The sequence below is a fragment of the Notamacropus eugenii genome, chromosome 1 (assembly GCF_028372415.1).
Source record: "Notamacropus eugenii isolate mMacEug1 chromosome 1, mMacEug1.pri_v2, whole genome shotgun sequence".
Taxonomy (NCBI): Eukaryota; Metazoa; Chordata; class Mammalia; order Diprotodontia; family Macropodidae; genus Notamacropus; species Notamacropus eugenii.
In genome coordinates this window covers 140194743-140215069 of record NC_092872.1, presented here as the reverse complement: position 1 = coordinate 140215069, position 20327 = coordinate 140194743, and the positions used below count along the sequence as shown (strand labels likewise).

At 34.2% G+C, this 20327-nt stretch overlaps 1 protein-coding gene across 7 annotated transcripts in view; it reads right to left on the bottom strand.

Annotated features, from left to right (window-relative positions):
* Positions 1–20327, bottom strand: part of ZNF280D (zinc finger protein 280D) — a 92608-nt gene that overhangs the window by 67107 nt on the left and 5174 nt on the right. For 6 of the 7 annotated variants that reach the window (XR_011968287.1, XM_072615780.1, XM_072615781.1 and 3 more), the window contains exons 2-3: positions 2009–2224; positions 1027–1188 (exon numbers count right to left, since the gene is read on the bottom strand). Coding sequence is in view for 6 of the 7 variants with exons in the window: in XM_072615780.1 (XP_072471881.1) it covers positions 1027–1188; positions 2009–2036 (190 nt within the window). In the remaining variant the exon portion in view is untranslated. Of the gene's footprint in view, positions 1–1026; positions 1189–2008; positions 2225–2574; positions 5197–20327 lie in introns of those variants that run through there. The other variant, XM_072615777.1, reaches the window with a different exon arrangement.

Sequence of the window (20327 nt, the reverse complement as noted above, 5' to 3'; positions counted from 1 at the left end):
ATTTTATTCTATTCTCTTTTTGCTAGTAGTTTTGGAAATTCTCTTAGCCGTGTGTCAAAAGTAGGCCTAACTGGGTTCAGGGAAGATAAGTCACTGCCATCCTTCTTTCAAAAATTAACTGTGTACTTCATATCTTTATGGTTACTGTTAAGGACTGCTTTTTCTCCTTAAAGAAAGTGTTTACATCACATGAGCATTGGTTCGTAAAAGATGTAAAAAGTGATACTCTCGTTAAATGTCAACTTCAATTTCTCTAATGCTTCTAATCTTACTGAGTACAATCAAATTAGATAATCAAGTCTGTAAGAATTATAACCAGGATCTGAGTGAGGATCTGAAGACTTGTTTTATCCAGTCAAGTGCCTGGGTTAAACAACTATTTCAGAAACTTAGAAATATTTTTCATTAATTTTTAGTATGTACAAATAATAAGCTAAGAATGGCTTTTATATTTTTAAATAAAGTTTTATTGTATTTAAAAATTTTCTTAGCTCACAGGCCATCTATAAAAGGGCAGCCAAAAATAGGCAGTGGACATAGTTTGCCTACTTTGTTGACCCTTAATGTGGATAGCTTAGGCTGTTGAATATTTTACACATGAGAAAGTGCACTGTTATTATAGTTTTACAACCCTTGAACTGTTAAAGGATATCACTTTTGTCTATTAAATAGGATCTTCAATGACTATCATGTTGTCCCCATTTTCCTTTTCTCTATTTCCTTGTTTTGAAAGTTAAAATGAAGTTTGAGAACTATTTTTCCAGACCCACTGCAAATCTCTGATATAGACTTGAAATCTCTATTAATGTTTTCTAGTTATAAAGGTGACAATTAACCATACACTATTACATTAGAAAAAGATAAGGAGATGGTTTAAATTAATGCATAAAGTAAGATGGTTGAGCCAAACACAAATTCTTAGTTTCTAGATTTATAATCAAATAGCGTTTTACTGCAGGCACTGCTATGATTTCTATCCATATGCAATACTTCGCAAAATTTAACTTTTTGAAAATGAATTCTTACTTGAAATGGCTGGTTTTGAACTTGCAATCTCCCCAACAAAGATTGGCTCATCATCATCATCGTCATCATCATCATCACCCTCAACTTCTTTTACTTTCTTCTGCCATGGTTCTAGTTCTTCTTCTTCACACTCCATAAATAGTTCAGCCATTTTAAAATGATCTAATAAGACAGATAAAGATTTTGAAAGCACATTTCTTTTCAAAAAATGAAAGACTATGTATGTAAAAAGGTATTATATGTTTAGAAACAATAATTTTAAGAGGATATGCAAAAAAGACCTGTAAGTGCGATTTTAAATTAAAAATCCAAAAAACTTCATGCAATGCAAAACTCAAGATATAATGGTAGTATCCTGGGCAAATACCTTATTTATATAATTATCATTATACCTTCCATCTATTGAAAGGACTTCCTCTTTTATAAACTGTTACTTTGTTCTTCAAAAAAAATCCAATTAACTAAAAGATATTTCAACTATTAACATCCTAGATATTTCTGTATATTTTTATATTTTATGTTCATGCTGTTTCTCTCACCTGGAAAACTTTCCTCCCTTCTTTCTGCCTACTCAAATTCTATTCAGGATCCAGGTGTAGTCTTATAACACCCATGAAAAGCCTTCTCCTACTACTTCAGTCAACAATCTTTCCTTCTGACCATTATTGCATTCAGGGTTTGTACTACTCAACTCAAAATTTAATTATATAATGTTGTGCGCTACTTGCTAATTACTTTGATTGTATAAGTTTCACCTGCCCAAACAGATTGCAAGCTCCCTTTGTTAGTACTTACTATCACAGGCTGGAAACTAGCTTAATATTAGGTATACAACAGATACTCAACACTGCATCTGATTGAATATTCAGATAATTAGGTAAAAATCAAAGTCTTAGCCAATGCCACAGCTAGAAATTAATAACACCACCAACCTAATTAAAGATTACCAACAGCATATAATAGTAGCTTTAATACCACTTACCTTTAGGGTGAAGAGGGTTGTCACCCATCAAGTTCCAGAGCTAACTGTCTGTAAAATATCACCCAAATGACAAACATCAGTATGTACTGTATGTCATTTGATTCATGCCAATTAAAACATGGGAACTGGGAATTCAGAAGTCCTCAGGTGTAACTCTCACTTCCATAAAACGCACTGTATGATGTCAGACAAGTCAGTAAGTCTTGGTTTTCCTGTCTGTAAAAGAGATAAAGCCATTAAAATGGATCCTTCAAATAAAATTCTCGTCCCTGAGGTTCACTTCAATAGAAGTTTTATTTATATTGCTTTATGTATATATATATATATATATATATACATATATATATATATATATGCATATAGTCCAGTTACTGACATGAGTTCCTGATAATCATCTCATACATATGAAATATTTTAGTGCAGAGAAAAACTTATTTAAATAAAGCCTATGGTGACTCCTTATGCAAATTAAGGAAACTTTGAACTAAGAATCACACCCTGATTTATCTGTGTGGTAAATTCATTCCCCTTTCATTCTTTGTATTTCCTATCCTCTGGACACCCACCAGATGAAAGGTGTGAAAAAGACATTTTTCAAAGGTTGCCATCACTGTTGTAATCCATCTAGATCCATGCACAGAGAAGCCCAATTTGGAAGGCAAAATTAGTAAAGGAATGTAGATTGTGTTGATAGAAGTTCATTAAAAATAACTTTCTAGATTTGTCCCTAAGGTTAAGAGAAAAATTCAATAAAACTTAGTAAGTAGCCACCATGTACACGGCATTACACTCTGTGTTAATTAAGGATAATACAGGGAAGGGATGGGGACAGCCAATTAGTCACCTCATAGAATTTAGATAACTCCATTCATCTCTGTGCCAATGAAATGTGAATTTGCCCTTTTTTTCCAGTGTCAATTATTCCATAAGTGATTTTCAGAGACGGGACATCCATTGTCCAATTTCCCTGCCTATTCTTAAAAATGCTTTCCTTTTCTCAAATTAAATTGAAATAAAATTTGGAATTCAAAATTTTTTAACATTCCAAGTTAGATGGGAACAACATAAATATGACAAAACCAAGGTAATTACTCCCTGTGAATGACAGAGACTAATATTTCTGGGCTAATTCTTGGTAAAGTTACATGTAAATTTAATTAAGCAAAAGTTTTTAATGTAATACCTTGCCCAATCTGGGCATATCGTGATGTTGAAGGAATCTCTGAACAATATTCGAGTTCCTCTACAAATGCAAGAGGAAAACGCCAAGGACACATTTTATTCATGTGTACCTTGGAAATCTAGGTCCAGCCTTAATCACAGTCACAGAAATATAACAGAATCTTTGATCTTGAGGCAGGACTTATGTTTGGATCTCAACTTTCCTCAAGGCAAGCTGGATTATGTCTCTGAAAAACTTTCCAGGCAATCTTTGATCATATGGTTGAGAACCTATATTTAATGCCATTTATAAGGCATTTGGTCAGAAAATGGATAATTGTTATTATGCTACTAGGAAAAGCAAGACTCTTATGTTGGAGCCTTTATAGCACATTCCTCGACCTCTAGATAGACTTATTTCCTTCCAACCAGGAAGACAGACCAGAGTATTAGATAAGAAGTGAATGAAAGGGGAAAAAATCTTTTAGGTACTCTTCTAGCTTTAAAGCTCTAATTCTATTTTACTTTGTCAACAAGGAACCCCCCTCCCCCATTTTCACCCACCAAAAGTCATCCCGTAATTTTGACAGAAATTTGTCTGTGTAAATGGAAAAACCCCACTGGCTATGTTTTTAAGTTTTTATTAAGTGATCTTTTTTTATTTTTATCAAAAGATAAAATCTATCATGGAAAAATGTATTTGAAGGAAATTCAATTTTTGCACATATCCTTAAGTACCCCACTACTTTTCAAAGAATGAACATCCCAAAGACACTCTAAATAAATGCCCTAGACTCCGAAATTACATTGGGACACACACACACACACACACACACACACACACACACACACACACACACACACGTGCGTGCGTTCAAGTATTGTCCTGGACTAGGAGTTCTAGTTCTATCAATCATTAACTAATTGTGGAGCCTTGGTCAGGTCACTTATTCTCTGGACTTCAAGATCCTCATCTATATACTGAAGGAGTTAGACAATGTCCTTTATGTTTTCTTCTAGAGCTAAAATTCCCTATTTCTGTGAAATCTACATTTTCATGTAAGTTTACTTTAAAATCACATGTTCAGGTTTTGAGACATGAAGTATTTTATGGGGTTTAATTTTTTTTGTAATTGATTTAATTAATAAATTTTTTTCACCCAGTGAAAACTATTTTATCAGAAGAAGCTGCTTAGTTTTTGTATCCCCTGTGCCTAGAAAAGCATCTTCATCATAGTAGGCTATAACCTAATTAAGTGTTTAATTGATAATCTCCAACTGAAGCTAAAAAAGATGAAATCTACTACTATAGATTAAGCATCTCTATTTAACTCAAGAATGGATTGTTAATATTTGAAGGTTCTTTTATGTGATACTATATTAGGACAATCACCATCATCAAAAGCAGAAGACACTAAAATTATTTTATTCAGAATAAGCTTTTGTACCTGGATAATTTTATACATTCAGTAACAAGTCTATTTCACACAATAAGTATATTTTTAAATGCATAAGACAAATTGCTGTAACTGAAAAATAAATTCAAGGCAGACAGACTAACATGAGAAAGCTATGCAGGATGTTATCAGATTCCTCTTCCTTCAGATTGGAAAAGACAAGTCTTTCCGCCCCTGGCCCCCCATTCTCACAATAATATAGAACCAAGTTCTTAAAATTAAAAAAAAAAATTATTCCTCCTTCCAAAAAAAGTTACATATATTAAAAGTATAATAGTCACTTCTGACAAATGCAAGAACTTAAGACTTTCTGCTTTTCACAGGTAGGATTTTCATTAAAACCTTACGGATATATATTTGAATGGCTAATCTTCATCCCTAAAATTTATTCCAAAAAGGTTCTATAGAAGAGTAAATAAAGATACTTGGCCAACATCTTCACCAGTCAGGGATTAACCCTAAAGACCCATATTAAGAATAGTGGTAATAAAATGAGCTGAAATAGCCTCTTGTGATTTACATATAAAACTTTTCTAAATAGATTACATGAACATAAGTTCTAAACTTATATTCCAAAACTTTGCATTTTGAATTCAAATACATTTTTTCATAAAAATAATGTTATAAGTATATAAGAATGTTATAAATATATGATTAGTACCTAGGTCACAAGTCTATCAAACCAAAATATGGTTGCAGCTAGGTCACTAAGCATTTATTAAGTGCTGCTATACTAGAGAAGAAAGAATTCTGGAAGCAAGTACTAATATAGTATGACAGAGAAGGAATAAAGAACTGACTCTTTTCTCTATAATAAGTTTTTTATGAAGAAATTTATTTTAAGGTAGTCATGTACATCTCTATATGCTGAAGAGAAAGGAAACCCATCTCCCCTTCCACATGTACCATATTTCATCCTTTTTATAGTTTCTTTTTCTATACTTAAATGTATACTGTAATAAGTGGGTCTCAATTCATTTACCATCAAATTACTGCCCAGTTCAACAAAGTACATTTGTTAAATAATAAACCCTTTCCCTGGGTCTTTTTTTTTTTTTTTTTGTGCTTCTGCATATGCTTGGTTGAAGAACTGGCATATGTTATCTATTTTGCTAATCTATTTCTTTTTTATGCCCAGTACCAGATAGTTTGGGGGAATAAGTGATTTACGATACATTTTCAAGTCTGAGTGTAAGACCAATTTTATTAGCTGTTCTTATCAGGGAACCCTGATAAGATATTTTGACCCACTTACTTTTCATACACTTTATTTATTCATCTAGTTTCATAAAGAAACCTGTTGATATTGATTTATAGTAAATTAAATATATAAAACAATTTGGTAAATACATTTACCAATATAAATTCATTCTACTGGAAAAGGCAGTGTACCACAGTGGATAAAAGGGTGGATCTGAGATCAAGAAGTCTTGGATTCAAGTCCTAACATATGCAGGCTTTGTGGTTGATCATGTTTAAGTCACTTACTTAGGCTCTCAGTGTCCCACTGTCCTCTGAAATAAAGGAGAGCTACCCAATGGTGGAAGGAACATTAGACCTAGAGATGCCCATACTCATGAAATCCCAGTGACAGACCTTGCTCTCCCCCCAAAACATAAACATTTAATATCCCACCAAATTTTTAGGCACTTCTGTATTTTGATGATTCCTGTTTTCCAGTTGTCTCTGTATAGGTTCTATGTACTCCCTCCCTTGGGAGAGAAGAGTCTTGTGAACAAAATTATTACAGCAGTGCTTTTTTATTCTAGGAAAGAAATGGAAAGAAACTGGGTGCTCATTAATTAGGGCGTGGCTGAACAAACTATGGCATATGAACATAACAGAATATTACTACTTCATAAGAAATGATGAAAGAAGAAGATTTCGAAAAATCTAAGGACTTAAAGTAGGACCAAGAGAACTATTTTAATGGTGATTATAATATTGTAAAGGAAAATATTTGTGAAAAACTCTGATCAACGCAAAGGCTAATCATGACTGTAGAAGATTGGTGAATTGTGATTTCTACCTCCTGGCAGAGAAGTCTAGACTAGGACAGAAAACTAGATTAGCAGAAGAAGACATACATTCTCCAGATACAAGTGAATTTGTCTTGCATGCCTATATTATTTGTTACAAGGGATGAAGCCATTTATTTTGGGCAAGGGAGAATTGACAGTAATAGTGATATGATAGTGAAAGAAAGACAAAGAAAAGAGTCATCAATGAATTATTTTAAAATACATGTAAGAGAGCAAAAGAAAGTTCAAGATATACAGACAAGCTGGATAGTGCTGGTAATGCCACATTAAATTTAATATAAACTTTTAGAAAAGCTGTATAATTAGATAAAAACATAATCCTCCTTTTCACTCTTTATGGCAATATTTGCTAATGTTGGCTGAATTCATAATAAATGAAATTAAGTGCCTACTATGAGCAGTACTGTGTGATAGGTGCTGAAAATAATGGGACAAAACCAAAACCATCTCTGATAAGAATCTTACATTCTCTCAAAAGAAATAATACAAATTCACATAAATTAAAACAAAATGTACATAAACCAAATGGGGGAGGGGGGAAGGAGACAGTGGGAAGAATAAGGAAAAGCTTCACGCAGGAGAGAAGAATTCATGAGAGCTGAACTTTCAGGGAAGATGAGGATTCCAAGGCTATGAAGTGAAGAGAGAGATGAGGAAGACAGCCTGGGCAATGACAAAGATGGGATATGCAATGTGAAGAACAGCAAAGTTAGTCAATTTGGTTTGACTATAGAGTGTGTGAAGTGGAATGTTTAATAAACATGGAAAGCCACGTTGGAGCCAGTCTGTTAAGGGTTTTAAATGGCAACAAGGAGCTAATGGTGTTCAGACTTGGGCTTTGAGAGAGAACAATTAGAATGATATTGCAATAATCTAGGGAAGAGGTAATGGGGGCCTGAAGATAGGAGAAACATGAATGGAGAGAAGACACATATGAGATACGCTGTGGAAGAATTTAACAAAACTTGGCAACTGATGATGTGAGGTGATAGGGAAAACTCAAAGGTTACAATCCTGGGCAACAATAAAGATGATAGAACACTTGAGGGGTGGGGTATTTTGGAAGAGGGATTTTTGAGGAAAGATAATTAGCCCTATGTTGAACATGAATTTGGGATCTTTTCTGGTCATTCGGTTCTAAAGAACTAATAAGTAATAAGTGATATAGGACTGGTGGTCAAGAAAGAGATGAAGACTGAACAGAGAAATCTGGGTGTTATCTGCACTGAGATGAACTGAAGCCATGAAAGCTGATGAGGTTGCTATGAGGGAAAGTAAAAAGAAAATAAGATACAGCAGAGTCTTAGACTACACCCATAGTTAGGGGGTACCAAATTGAGATCGACACACAGTGGTAGAGTAGATTCAGAAGTTCAGAGATCTAAAGGATTCAGTCTGTCGTGACCTTGGAAAAGTCACTCCCTAGGCCTTAGTTTTCTCAACTGAAAAAAAAAAGGACAACAGATAGACTCTCAAGTCCCTTCTAGCCCTAAATCTATGATCCAGCAAAAGAAAACAAGGTGGGGACAGAGAGGTTATGAGAAGAACACAGAAAACCAATGTCACAAAAACTCAAAGGAGAGAGTATTCAAGAAAAGAGGGTGTTCAGGGTCAAATGCTATAGAGAGGTAAAGAAAGATGAGAATTGAGAAAAGGCCATAGAATTTTTAAAGACACCACAAGTAGTGTTAGAGAGAAAGGTTTCAGAAGAATGACAAGGTCAGAAGCTGAACTACACATCTACCTAAATACCAGTATAAACATACTTCTATGTAATATCAGGTAAAAAAAAAATCTCATAGTGAGGAATTCAAACTTCTTTAGAATTAATATTTCGATGTATAAGAAGATTTCAGTTATGCTACTTCTGGTGACAAAAAGATTCAAATTCTATCTGCTGAGACATTTCCATTTAAGTTGTCATGTTTTCAGATTCTTTATAACAAAGAGCTGAAGAAAGATTAACTTTGAAAAGCTAATGAAACAAAATCCCACCACAAATATAACCCAAGTAAATCATACGGCTTTGTGTAATTCAATAACACTGTCAAGTTTTGCACTGCTAAACCGACAAAGAACAAAACAAATAACCAATTCAAAAATTTCAAAGTATAGCAACTAACATTTGGGATAACTCAGCATCTCCTACAATTTCCAACATGGAAACAAAGAGTTATAGTTCACTATACATAAAACATTTCTTTTTTCTCTTAATACCAGGAGTTATAAATAGTAAATAAGTAGTTTATTGAATGGGCCCCAGGTTTTATGGATAAGGGGAATAGACAAGGAAAGTTTGAGTAATCTGGTATCCTGCTTATTTCTCAATTTTTCAATACCCTGTAAAGATAAGGCATTAATCAGTGCAGGGAATAAAATAAACAAATGAATGGCACAACAAAATACCTAACTCTGAATATGAAATGGTCTCAAGTAACTTTTAATATGACACTGCTATGTATCAAACTGCTGTACCTAGCTTTTCTTTCTCACAACAGTTGTAATGGGAGTAGGGGTAGGGAGAGGAAAAGGGCCCAGCTCCTCACAATGCTTTAAAACCAAATGGATACATGCCCTAGATGTAAAGAGAGGTACAAGAAAATCTGAAGAACATAGAACATATTACCTACCAGACTTACAGATAAGCAAACAATTTTTGAATAAACGAAAGATAGAGAACAGAATGAAGTGTAAAATGGATTATTTTGATTACATTAAAAAGGTTTTGTAGAAATAAATGTAGCCAAGATCAAAAGGAAAGCAGAAAACTGGGGGGAAATTTTTATAGACAGATTCTCAGATAAAGGTCTTATATCTCAAATATATAAAGAATTTTGTCAAATCAATAGGAACATGAGTCATTCTCCAATTGATAAATGGTCAAAGGATGTGAACGGACAGTTTTCCAATGAAGAAATCCAAACAATTTATAATCATATGAAAAAAAAGCTCCAAATCATTATTGATTAGAGAAATGCAAATAAAAACAACCTTGAGATATTCATTTTTACACCTATAGACTAGCTAAAATGATTAAGGGGGAGAAAAACAAATTTTGGAGATCATAAGGGAAAGCTGGGTTACTAATTCAGTGTTGGTGGAACTGTGAACTAATCCAGTCATTTTGGAGAGCAATCTGAAATTACGCCCAAAGAATTATTAAACTGTGCATACCTTCTGATCCAGCAATACCACTACTAGGTTTGTTTTCCAAGACGATTAGAGAAAAAGGAAAAGAACCAATCTATGTTCTAAAATATTTATAGCAGCTGTCTTTGTGGAGGCAAAGAACTGGAAATTGCAGGGATGCTCATCAATTGGGGAATGGCTGAACAAGTTGTGGTATATAATCATGATGAAATACTAAGTCATTTTGACTATTATAAATACCCAAATTAACTATAAAGAATATATGAAGGAAGATGCTATCTGCATGCAGAGAAAGACCTGATAAACACATGTATAGAATGGCTTTATATAGATAATACATATCTGCATCTAATGGTAGTCACCTGGAGAGGGGGTAGAAAAAAAGAAAAAAAGTTACATAACTTTATTATATATTTAAAATGAATAGCAGGTTGTACACAATAAATTTGCAATTTTATGTATAATCATCTTTTTTTTCTATTCTGTTATGGAAATGTTTGTTTTATTTCTTAAGTTTAGAATAAAATAAATAAAATTTTTAAAAAAAAGTAAATTCAAGTAAGCTTCTCTCCCTGTAAACATCAGATATAGCACAGGCAGAAAAATGTTTCTCAAACAGTAGCCCTAAATTTGACATTCAACCCACTGAGGACTTCATTCTAATGAATTCCTGTAAGTTAAACCAAAGCAAACTATCATCAGCACATTAGTGCTAGACTTTTCAAGTCCTGATGATGAACAGAAGGTATAATAAAAAAGCTAACCCTACTAAATAAAGCTACCTTTTTTTTTAAAAAAAAAAAAGTGGAATTCTACAGGAAAAGTGCATAGTTTAGAAGCATGGCAAGATTTAGATGAACTGATGCAAAGTGAAGTAAAACCAAGAAAATAACATATATGATGACAATGGAAATGGAAATAGTCCAAAACCACCCAAAAAAAACCCCAACCAAAGAAAATAAACACCATCAAAACTTAATCCTACATAGTAGAATACTACATATAACATAAGACTTTTAACTATGTTGGTTAGTTTTGTTGATTTTCCCACCCTCATTTTTATTCTTTATTTTAAGAGATGGTTCTCCAGGAGAGGAAGGAAAAAAATATTTGTCTACTATTTGCCAAGTGCTGTGCTAAGCACTTTATAAATACCACTCATTTTATACTCTCAAAAAACCTGTGAGATCAGTGCTATTATTATCCCCATTTTACAACCAAGGAAACTGAGGCAGACAGCAGTTAAATGACTTGCCCAAGCTAGTAAGTCTGAGGCCAGATTTTAAATGAGTCGTTCCAGATTATAGGCCCATCACTTTATTCATTTTGACACAGCCTGTTGTTTCTAAGGGCAAAAAGAAATAATGAAATTTGTAATAACAAAACATAAACTGATATGAAACAAAGTAAAAAGAAGTAAGAAAATAATATATATGACTACAATGAAGTGGGAATAATAATGATAAAAACACAACTTATTGCTATTGTTATAATGACCAAGCTTGGCCCCACAATGAGGTGAGAAAACATATCTCCTTCCTTCTTGGCAAAATAAGGGGATATACTGTCAGACTTGGTTGATACAGTAGTTTTTCTGAGGGAGAAGAAAGTGAAGTTGGTGATCTTGCACAGCCCTCCCTTACTCAAATCAAAGTCAACTACAGGTTATGTCATCATCTTGATGTCATGGTCCTCTTCAAGAAGGAAGGACAAACACAACCTTGTTAGTGAGGAACAGCTCCCCTCCTCTCCTCTAGTGTTCTACCCAAGGGAAGGTACGTGTCCATGGCCAAAAACTGCCTTTTCCCCTTTGGGTTTACTGACTAGATTTCTTGCTCAAAGACCAAACCTTAAACCCAATTCACTCTGGAGCTCATAGACTGGATAACCCCCACCCACCTAGCACAGAGTGAATGTAATTACTAAATAGTAACTGTTTCCCTTTTATCCAGGAACCCTGAGGGTATTCCCCTCCCAGTTTGATTTTTTTTTTTTTATTAAAGGGGCCATCCCTTGAGTAACTATTTAAAGAAACCTATTCATTGAATGGGTGTATCTCACTCAAAATGACAATATGATAAGACTTTAGTCAAAAAAGGCCAGGGTCTCACACTGCATTTTGGGCCATCTCCAGTCACCCTGATGAATAGAAAAATAATACATATGAAATAAGTGGGAATAATAATGATAAAAACACAACTTTATAACGATCAAGCTTGGCCCCACAATGAGGTGAGAAAACATCTCCTCCCTCCCTCACTCAAAGTCAACTGCAAGTCATGTCATCATCTTGATGTCATAGTCCTCTTTGAGAATGAAGGACAAACACAACAACAAGTTTTTCTAAACTGTTTCCCCTTCCCCTTTTTTAACAGGGTTAACTCTGGTTAGGGAGTAGAGGAAGGATATTTTGGAAAACGAAACTAAAGAGACATCAATAAAAGAATTTAAAGTTAATAATTTGCCCTCAAAAAGGAAAACCACCTGATTTAATCACTTCCTACATAGTATTATATGCAGTTAGTACTGTTCTAACAACTTAACATATCCTTTTTTTGATATAAATGTCAATTGTAAGTTGTTTCTTAGCTGATCATAGGTAGTCCAGGACTGTCTTCACAAAGTGTTCAAACTATGCCATAAATTAAGTCATACTTTCCAAAAGAACTTTTTATTTTTAAAGATTGTATTCCTATGCAAAGATTCAATATCAAGTCAATCATAAATGACTAATGATATGTCAGAGATCATGTATTTAAAGTGCCAGTTTTTTAAAAAGGAAAAATTGAGCTATTATAAACTTCTTTTACTACTTTCATTATTAAGGCTCTTTAAGACTATAACTAACAGGATTCATTTCACCATATAGTATTATGGTTTCTATGATCATTATTACAATATGCCCAAGAATATGTTGCTCCTTAGAAGTTGTAACTGCAAGTACAATCCTTCCTCTGGGGAATATAAAAGAACTGATACTGCTTACTAAAAAAATCCAATCATACACATTTATACATAGCTACATTAAAAATTGAAGCTTTTCTTTCCCGTGTTGGGATCACTGTGCACTGTATGTTAATTCCTGACCCTCAGAGAATCTTAAGTTAACATTCACGTGTAGAATTATATGTAAAGGATAAAGCTGTAAGCACCTCTACCATGAAGGCCTTTGATCCTCACTTGAGAGAACCACCCAAGACAAGATCATCCTCCTGGTTACTAACGGCAAGGTAATTTACTGACATAACTCCTGAGAAAACTTGTGTTCATATTAAATGGCTACTATCTTGCATTCCTATGTAGTTTTAATTACTTTTCATTCTCTTACTTTCATCCTTAAAAAACCAGCTATTATTACTAGTATATTCACTTTCTAAAACTAATATACAAACTTTATTACAGTTGTTTTAAAAGCCTTAAGACCCAGACAACACCATAATTAAAGCATGAAGTAACATCATAAGAATATGATTTGAGGGTTAACTAGATGGTGCGGTAAATGGAGCAATGGCCCTGAATTCAGGAGGACCTGAGTTTAGATCCTATACAGGACATCCTTAATAAATCTCTTCTAGATCCCTGAGTTGTGTGTGTGTGTGTATGTATTTTCATCTTTCCCCTTCTGTACTATAGATGCTAAATTTCTGTAATCATTCATTTGGAGATGATCATGCCAAGAGGAGGAATTCAAAATGACTATGAAGATATATATTATCAAATTTTTTTCAATGTACTAATCAGTTTTGCTGATACTTTTTTCCTTAAAAGAATTGTTATATTATATTGTTATATGTTAGAACAGCTAGATGGCACAATGAATACAACAGCAGGCCTGCAGTCAGTAAAATCCAAGTTCAAATCCAATCAAATGGTTGTGTGATTCTGAGCAATATACTTAATTTCTATTGGCCTCAGTTACCTCATTCGAAAAATGAGAATAACAACAGCATTTACCTCAAAAAGATGCTGTGAGGATGGAATGAGATAATAATTGAAAAGCACTCAGCACAGTGCTTGGCACACAATAGGCATTAAATAAATGCCAACTATTATTATTATATGGAATGGCTCTCTGGGAAGAATGAAGGAGATGACACAGGAAGAAATTTAGGAGATATAAAAATAGCTTTGAGGCCACATGTGACTTTCTGGGTCCTCAGGTTCAGCCTTTTGACTGAGTCCAAGTTTTAAAGAACAAATCCTTTAATTAATTAATTGTCCATGTGGCCTTGAGGCTGCAGGTTCCCCACCCCTGGCTTAGACATTAACTATATAAGGGATCCCAGTGTGGAAGAAGCAAACTTCACTGTGCTTTTCATTTGGGAACTGCCAAATAGTTATTATTTTTATTACAAGCAATTAATTGCAAGACAGGTCATTTCCTGACAGAGTCTTCCAACCAAGGAGTTCTTATGAGAATTGCATCTAGTATATATGATATAAAATCAAGAAGTAAAAGCAAAGGCAGTTAGGCTAGATCCAAGCTATCAAGATAAGAGGGAAAACAATATCCAGATAAGGAGAGACACAGGCATGGTGTTACAATATCTTATAACACAACGTGCTTCAGAGTGAGAAGGATACAGATTGGGAAAAGAACATATTACAATTGTTTTCATGAGTAGTTTGGATTCATAGGTGGCCCAGTACATGTCTTCAAATCATGCTTTCTTTTGTTTGTGTAAAGTAATGAGGGTTAAGTGACTTACCTAGGGTCACACAGCTATTACATATTAAATGTCTGAGGCTGGATCTCAACTCAGGTTCTCCTGAATTCAGGGTCAGTGCTCTATCTACTGCACCACCTAGTTAACCCTCAAATCATATTCTTATAAATACTTGTAATTATTTTATTTATATTAAATAAATTAATATTAAATAAATACTTAAATTTAAATTAAATTAATATTAAATTTGTATTAAAATAAATAAATTATATTAAATAAATGCTTTTAAAACAACTATAATAAAGTTAACATTTGTATATTAGTTTTAGAAAGTTAATATACTACTAATAATAGATTATCATTTAATTAATAAGAATTTGGAAGGCATTTTCTGAAGTTACAGGTCTCAGGTATCTTAAAAACTGTTTAGAGGAGTCTGAACTGTCATTTCCTTTTTCCTTTCATTAAATTTCCCCATAGCAAGCCTTAAGGCTGTGTTTTGAAAATCTCTGAGCATGTTTTCTCATCGGTAAAGTATGAATAACAATCCTATTACTATTTAACCTCAAAGGGCTATCATGTGAAAAGTATTTTGTGAGACATATAAATACAGTATAAAAATATAGTGTTTTTAAAAAATGCCTGTAGTTCAATTACTTTGCCAACAGGTGGCATTCTCATATACAAGTAAAACTAGTGAATGAGAAAGTATAGGCAGCAAAAAAAAGTTAACTTCTACTGAAGTACAACAAAGTAGGAAAAGATGGAAATGATATTTATATTTCTCTTCCTCAAATTTAATCTAATTCTGATGGTGAAAGACATTCCAAACGCGTATTACAAAATTCTCAAAAAGTATTTAAAAAATTTGTTCCATCTCAAAAACAGGTTCTCGACATGTTTGTTTTTAAATTGAGAACTCTTTAAATATAATTGGCTTCCTCTGGAAACCTATGCATTTTATATATTTAAAAACATTCCAGGAGGGGAAAGAATTCAGAACACAGAATTAAAAAAAAATTAATGTTAACAGATTTGAGGTTGGTTACCTTGCACAAATCCAACTATTATCACTTCGGTTTGCTGACCTGGAAGTCTTCAAACAATGGCTGGATGGTTGTTTGTCAAAGATATTCATACTTTTTGTGTGGGTCTGGAATCACATAAACTACATACATCCCTGATAGATCATGACTCCAAAGACAGAAGATCAGACTGACATTTAACAAATTCTCTGGCTTAGGATGTCCCCTTCCCCAAAATTTCAGAGGAAAAAAAAGAAAACAAATATAAACAAGAATAAAAAATTAAAACAAACAAACCATTATTCTGAGAAAGCATCTAAAGAATTCACCAAAATGCCAAAGAGATCCACAACACAAAAAAGTTAAGAACCCTTGATGATTTAGCAGAGAAGAGTATTTAGGATATTTTTTAAATAAACAGTACTTGTACCCTGCTGTGGTAATTCATTCAGTCATGTCAAGGTTCTAAAAGTAGAGAACAAAAGAGTTACAGCTGAAGCAGTAAGAAGGAAGTAGGGGGAGGGGAGAAAGGGGAAATAGGAAGAAAGGAGGCCAAAGGTCATGCTTTTCTTTAAAAACAAAAACAAAAAACTGGAGGTATTATGCTTTATGGAAAATTTGCATATAGGGACCTACAACCAAGATTTTATAATTTTATTTCATAAAAAAAGGTTTAAATATACCTATAAACTTTTTAAAAATTAAAATTTAATGAAAATTAACCCTTTCATATTATATAAGACAATAAAATACTAATATTTTTGAGAAAATCTCAGGATCAGCAATTAAAAGCCTGAAGTTAGCCTTTACACAGGGACCTGTTGTTGTTCATCGGAGCAGGTGTCTGACACCTGAATAGGCACAGCTTCACCCTCTATGAAACATCAAACCCAATTCGGCAGGATATATTTTAACTATCTCTCTTCAACTCTAGGGTGCTTGGGGTCCTCGAGATTTCTTGGTAATTGAACTGTTGGAAAGCTGTGGAGTTCTCACATTGCCATTCTAAGGGTAACTCGATGAGACTGAATTAGGCCCAGCCTTTTACTGAACCAATCCCAATTTCAGTGTACCTAGTGGAATATTGGTAAACTCTGCAGAGTAAATCATCTTGTATAGGGTTCTGTTGATCCCATTTAAACATAGCTGATGACATGCAGTTGGTATAGAGGAGGAAAAACTACAGACACATAGGATTCCACATATAGTTGATTTGTCATTGTCAGTCAGCCTTGCTTAATTCTAATTCTAATTCTTTTCAAAGGATAGCACACTGAGTGTGGGGAGTATACTGAGAAAATTACAATTATGTAAAAAATAAAATAATTATCAATAAAATTGTTTTAAAAGGTCAGACCGATGGGGACCAGCTCATTCCAATACCCTGATATATCTGGCATTGGTGGTAAATTGAGAAGTGGGCATTTTCTATTCAAAAAGGATAATAAAAGGCCTCCTACAATTCCTGAATAAACTCTGACCAGTAACTTTGTATATTATAATATGCAACAAGGTCACTAAGTTGCAGCTGACCAGTCCCAATAACCATGAAGCCAGGAAGGTTACTCTGGCTCAGTCTAATTAGAATTCTTGGAAGGGATATTCCTTCCAACTGATGCAGTGAAGAATAGATTCACAAATTCTTATTCTGATCAATCCTTAATGTCCTCCCACAAAAAATCAAAAGAAAATCTAACCAACATGCTGAATTAAGGCTTTCTTGCAGGTCTCTTTACATTTTGTGGGCAATAAAGCAATAGTCGGCCTACTCATCTATTATCCCTCAATCTCCCCCTTAGCACTTACAAAAGAAATCAATTCAATTTCAATAATGTAATATTGTCACAATAAACCAAAAGTAAAAATCCGAATTACCAAAACTAAGTGATCTCATTTCACAATTTTCCTTACTTTGTTGCAGTCATGCTTTTATTAATGAAGAATTTATTTCAATTATGCTCTTACTTCAAGTTTAGAAACTTCACCAACAGCAGATTACATGAAACCATAATGACTAAGACTTAGAACCTCAGAGATAACTAATTTAAACCCTTACTTCAAACATCCTCTTGACAACATCCCTGACAGGTGATCATCAATCCAACATATTTGTGTCTATTATAGGTTATGCAATGTGCTAGGTGCTGGGGATAAAAAAAAAATTTAAATTCTCCCTGCCCTCAAGGGATTGATATTATGTTGGGAGAGATACCATGTACCAATAGAAGTGTTTACAAAATACATAAATCTAGACTTTGTTTTATCATATCACTAAGATTCAAACATATATGTGTCTATCTTAAGTTATGCAATGTGCTAGGTGCTGGGGATACAAAGAAAAATGAAATACTTCTTGCCCTCAAGGGATTGATACTATCTTGGGAGAGTTACTATGTACCAGTAGAAGTATTTACAAAATACATAAATTTAGACTTTATTTTATCATATCACTAAGATACCACACCATGTCTGGATAGCTCTAAATGGTAGTTATTCCTTATCTGAGGAAAAATCTGCCTGTTAACATCTACCTAATGGGTTCATGACATATGAAAAACAAGAATTATGGTACAAAAGCATCACTGATAGTAATGGCAAATGGGCAGAAAGTATTAAAGAACATATCTGATACTCTCCATGGCAATGACTGCTTTCCCATCAATGATGTAAGAGTCAGAAAAATCTAAAGGTACAAAATTAAGAATGACATAATTAACAATATTGTCAAATGCTGCAGAGTTCAAGAAATATGAAGTACAGGGAAAGGCTATAAGATCTGCTAATTAATAAATCACTGGTAACCTTGGAGAAAAACTTTGGATTCAACTGAATGGTTGGATTGTAAGGCAGGTAAACTGAGTAATATATGGGATAGGTGGAGAAAATGAATGTAAATAGTTTCCTCAGGAGTTCTGACATAAAAGGGAAGAGATATAAGACAATACTTTGTGAGGATGATGGGATCAAGTGAAGAGTCTTTAAAGGAAAAGAAAGATCTGAATATGTTTGTGAACAGTAAGGAAGGAGTTAATTCATAAGGAAAGATTGAAAATTATGCAGAAAATCTTGTGTCTCTGCATTAGTACATGGCTTCTTTCTCTGCATCAGTTCAGGGCCTATAGGTGTGAAACACAGCATATTTCTTCTGTTTTACCATAGTACAAAAAAGTTTCCTGGTAGTGGAATGAGTTAGAATATATTTGGAAATGGTGATATGAAGGATAGCAACTAAATTATTTTTAAAATAGGGAGAGAGAGGATCATGTAAAGGGTAAACTCCTGGAGGAGACTGAAGGGGATAGCATTGAAGACACAAGTAAAGAAAGGAGTTGGCACTTGCAAATCTCTTTATCTTAGACTAGAGCAAAGGAGGAGGAAGGGAGAATTATGCTGAAATAATTTAGAGTGCAGCATTGCAGGAGAAATTGTGAGAGATAACTTTAATTTTCAGATAAAGTAACTGGTAAGGCCCTTTGCAGAGAAAGACTGGCCAGACAGGTAGTCTAGGTGTCTTGAAGAGAGAAGTTTGGAACAGATGCTGAGCAGACTACTACTGGGACAGTCAACAGGAAATAATAAAAGGATTGGCAAAAACTGGAATGTAATAACAAAGGCCTAAATTAGTTTACATAACAAACTTGTATAACTTCTTCCATCAGCAGTAAGCAGCACTTGTTTAAGAGCAGGCGACAGATGACAGAATAATTTGGTATTTGGACAAGGCAGGACAAGAAGACAGTGGGAACTATCAGGTCAAGATTTTGAAGGATGGAAAATGAAGCCCAGCGATAGCTTGGGAAAGCAGGAAGGAGTAGAGTGATTTGAAGTTTCAGTGAGGAAAGTAAATAAATTTAAGAGGAACTAGCCATAGGAAGTGATTGAAAGGACAGGAAGTTATGGTCAGATAGAAGAATATCAGTTGTGGATAGTGAAGGACAAACACTTTCTGGATGATAATTAGATCAAGATTATCACTATATTTGCACATGGCTCCAATAGGAGGAAATCATGGTAGTTGAGGATATTAATGAATTGGGAATAAAGTGTATTTGAAGGAATATCAACTTCTAAACTGAAATCTCCCAAGTAAAAGGTAGGTGTTGGAGAAAAGACAAACTGTGTGCCAGGTGCTAAACTCCTGAAAAGGAAGAGTGTCCTCCTAGGGGCCAATAGTTAGTAACCATCAGGATACAGATTAGAATGAATATGGTGAACAGCAATTGTTTCGAAAATTGCACAGCTGGCAAGTCATTTGCCCCCAGGTGAACAACCGAGGGAATAGGCCCAGAAGACTTGCTCACTATATACTTTCTCAATTCAGTAAACGCAATCTCCTGATTCAAATACTATGCCTCTGAGCAGACCTTTTGCTTAAGATCAGATTGAACTCGGCCCAGAACAACTTGATTTAGCCCACAAGATCTAGTACAGCTATCAACAATTCAGAAAAAGGAGTAATACAGATGGCTTTGGGCGGCAATTACAGGTATCAACTCTAATACCAAAGCAAGTTAAGCTAACTGTTGCAAGAGCCTCAGGGATGAATGAATGAGGGGGACTGGGGTCAGCACCTATCCTTGGTGACAATGGGAACCAAGAGGCAGAAATTACTGTGACTAGTGACTCTGACTACCCAAGTCATTGAAGGCCAGGGAATTGGGGTGGGGGTAGGAGAAAAATTGTAGTAGGCAGCAAGTGATTTGAATACTGTACAACTGGTTTCTCACTGCCAGGTGAATGCTCTGGGGCCCTTACCCTCATGTGGGTAGTGCTGGGGAGAAAAAGGGCCTCCCTCTCCAGAGAGCCTAAAGGGTTGT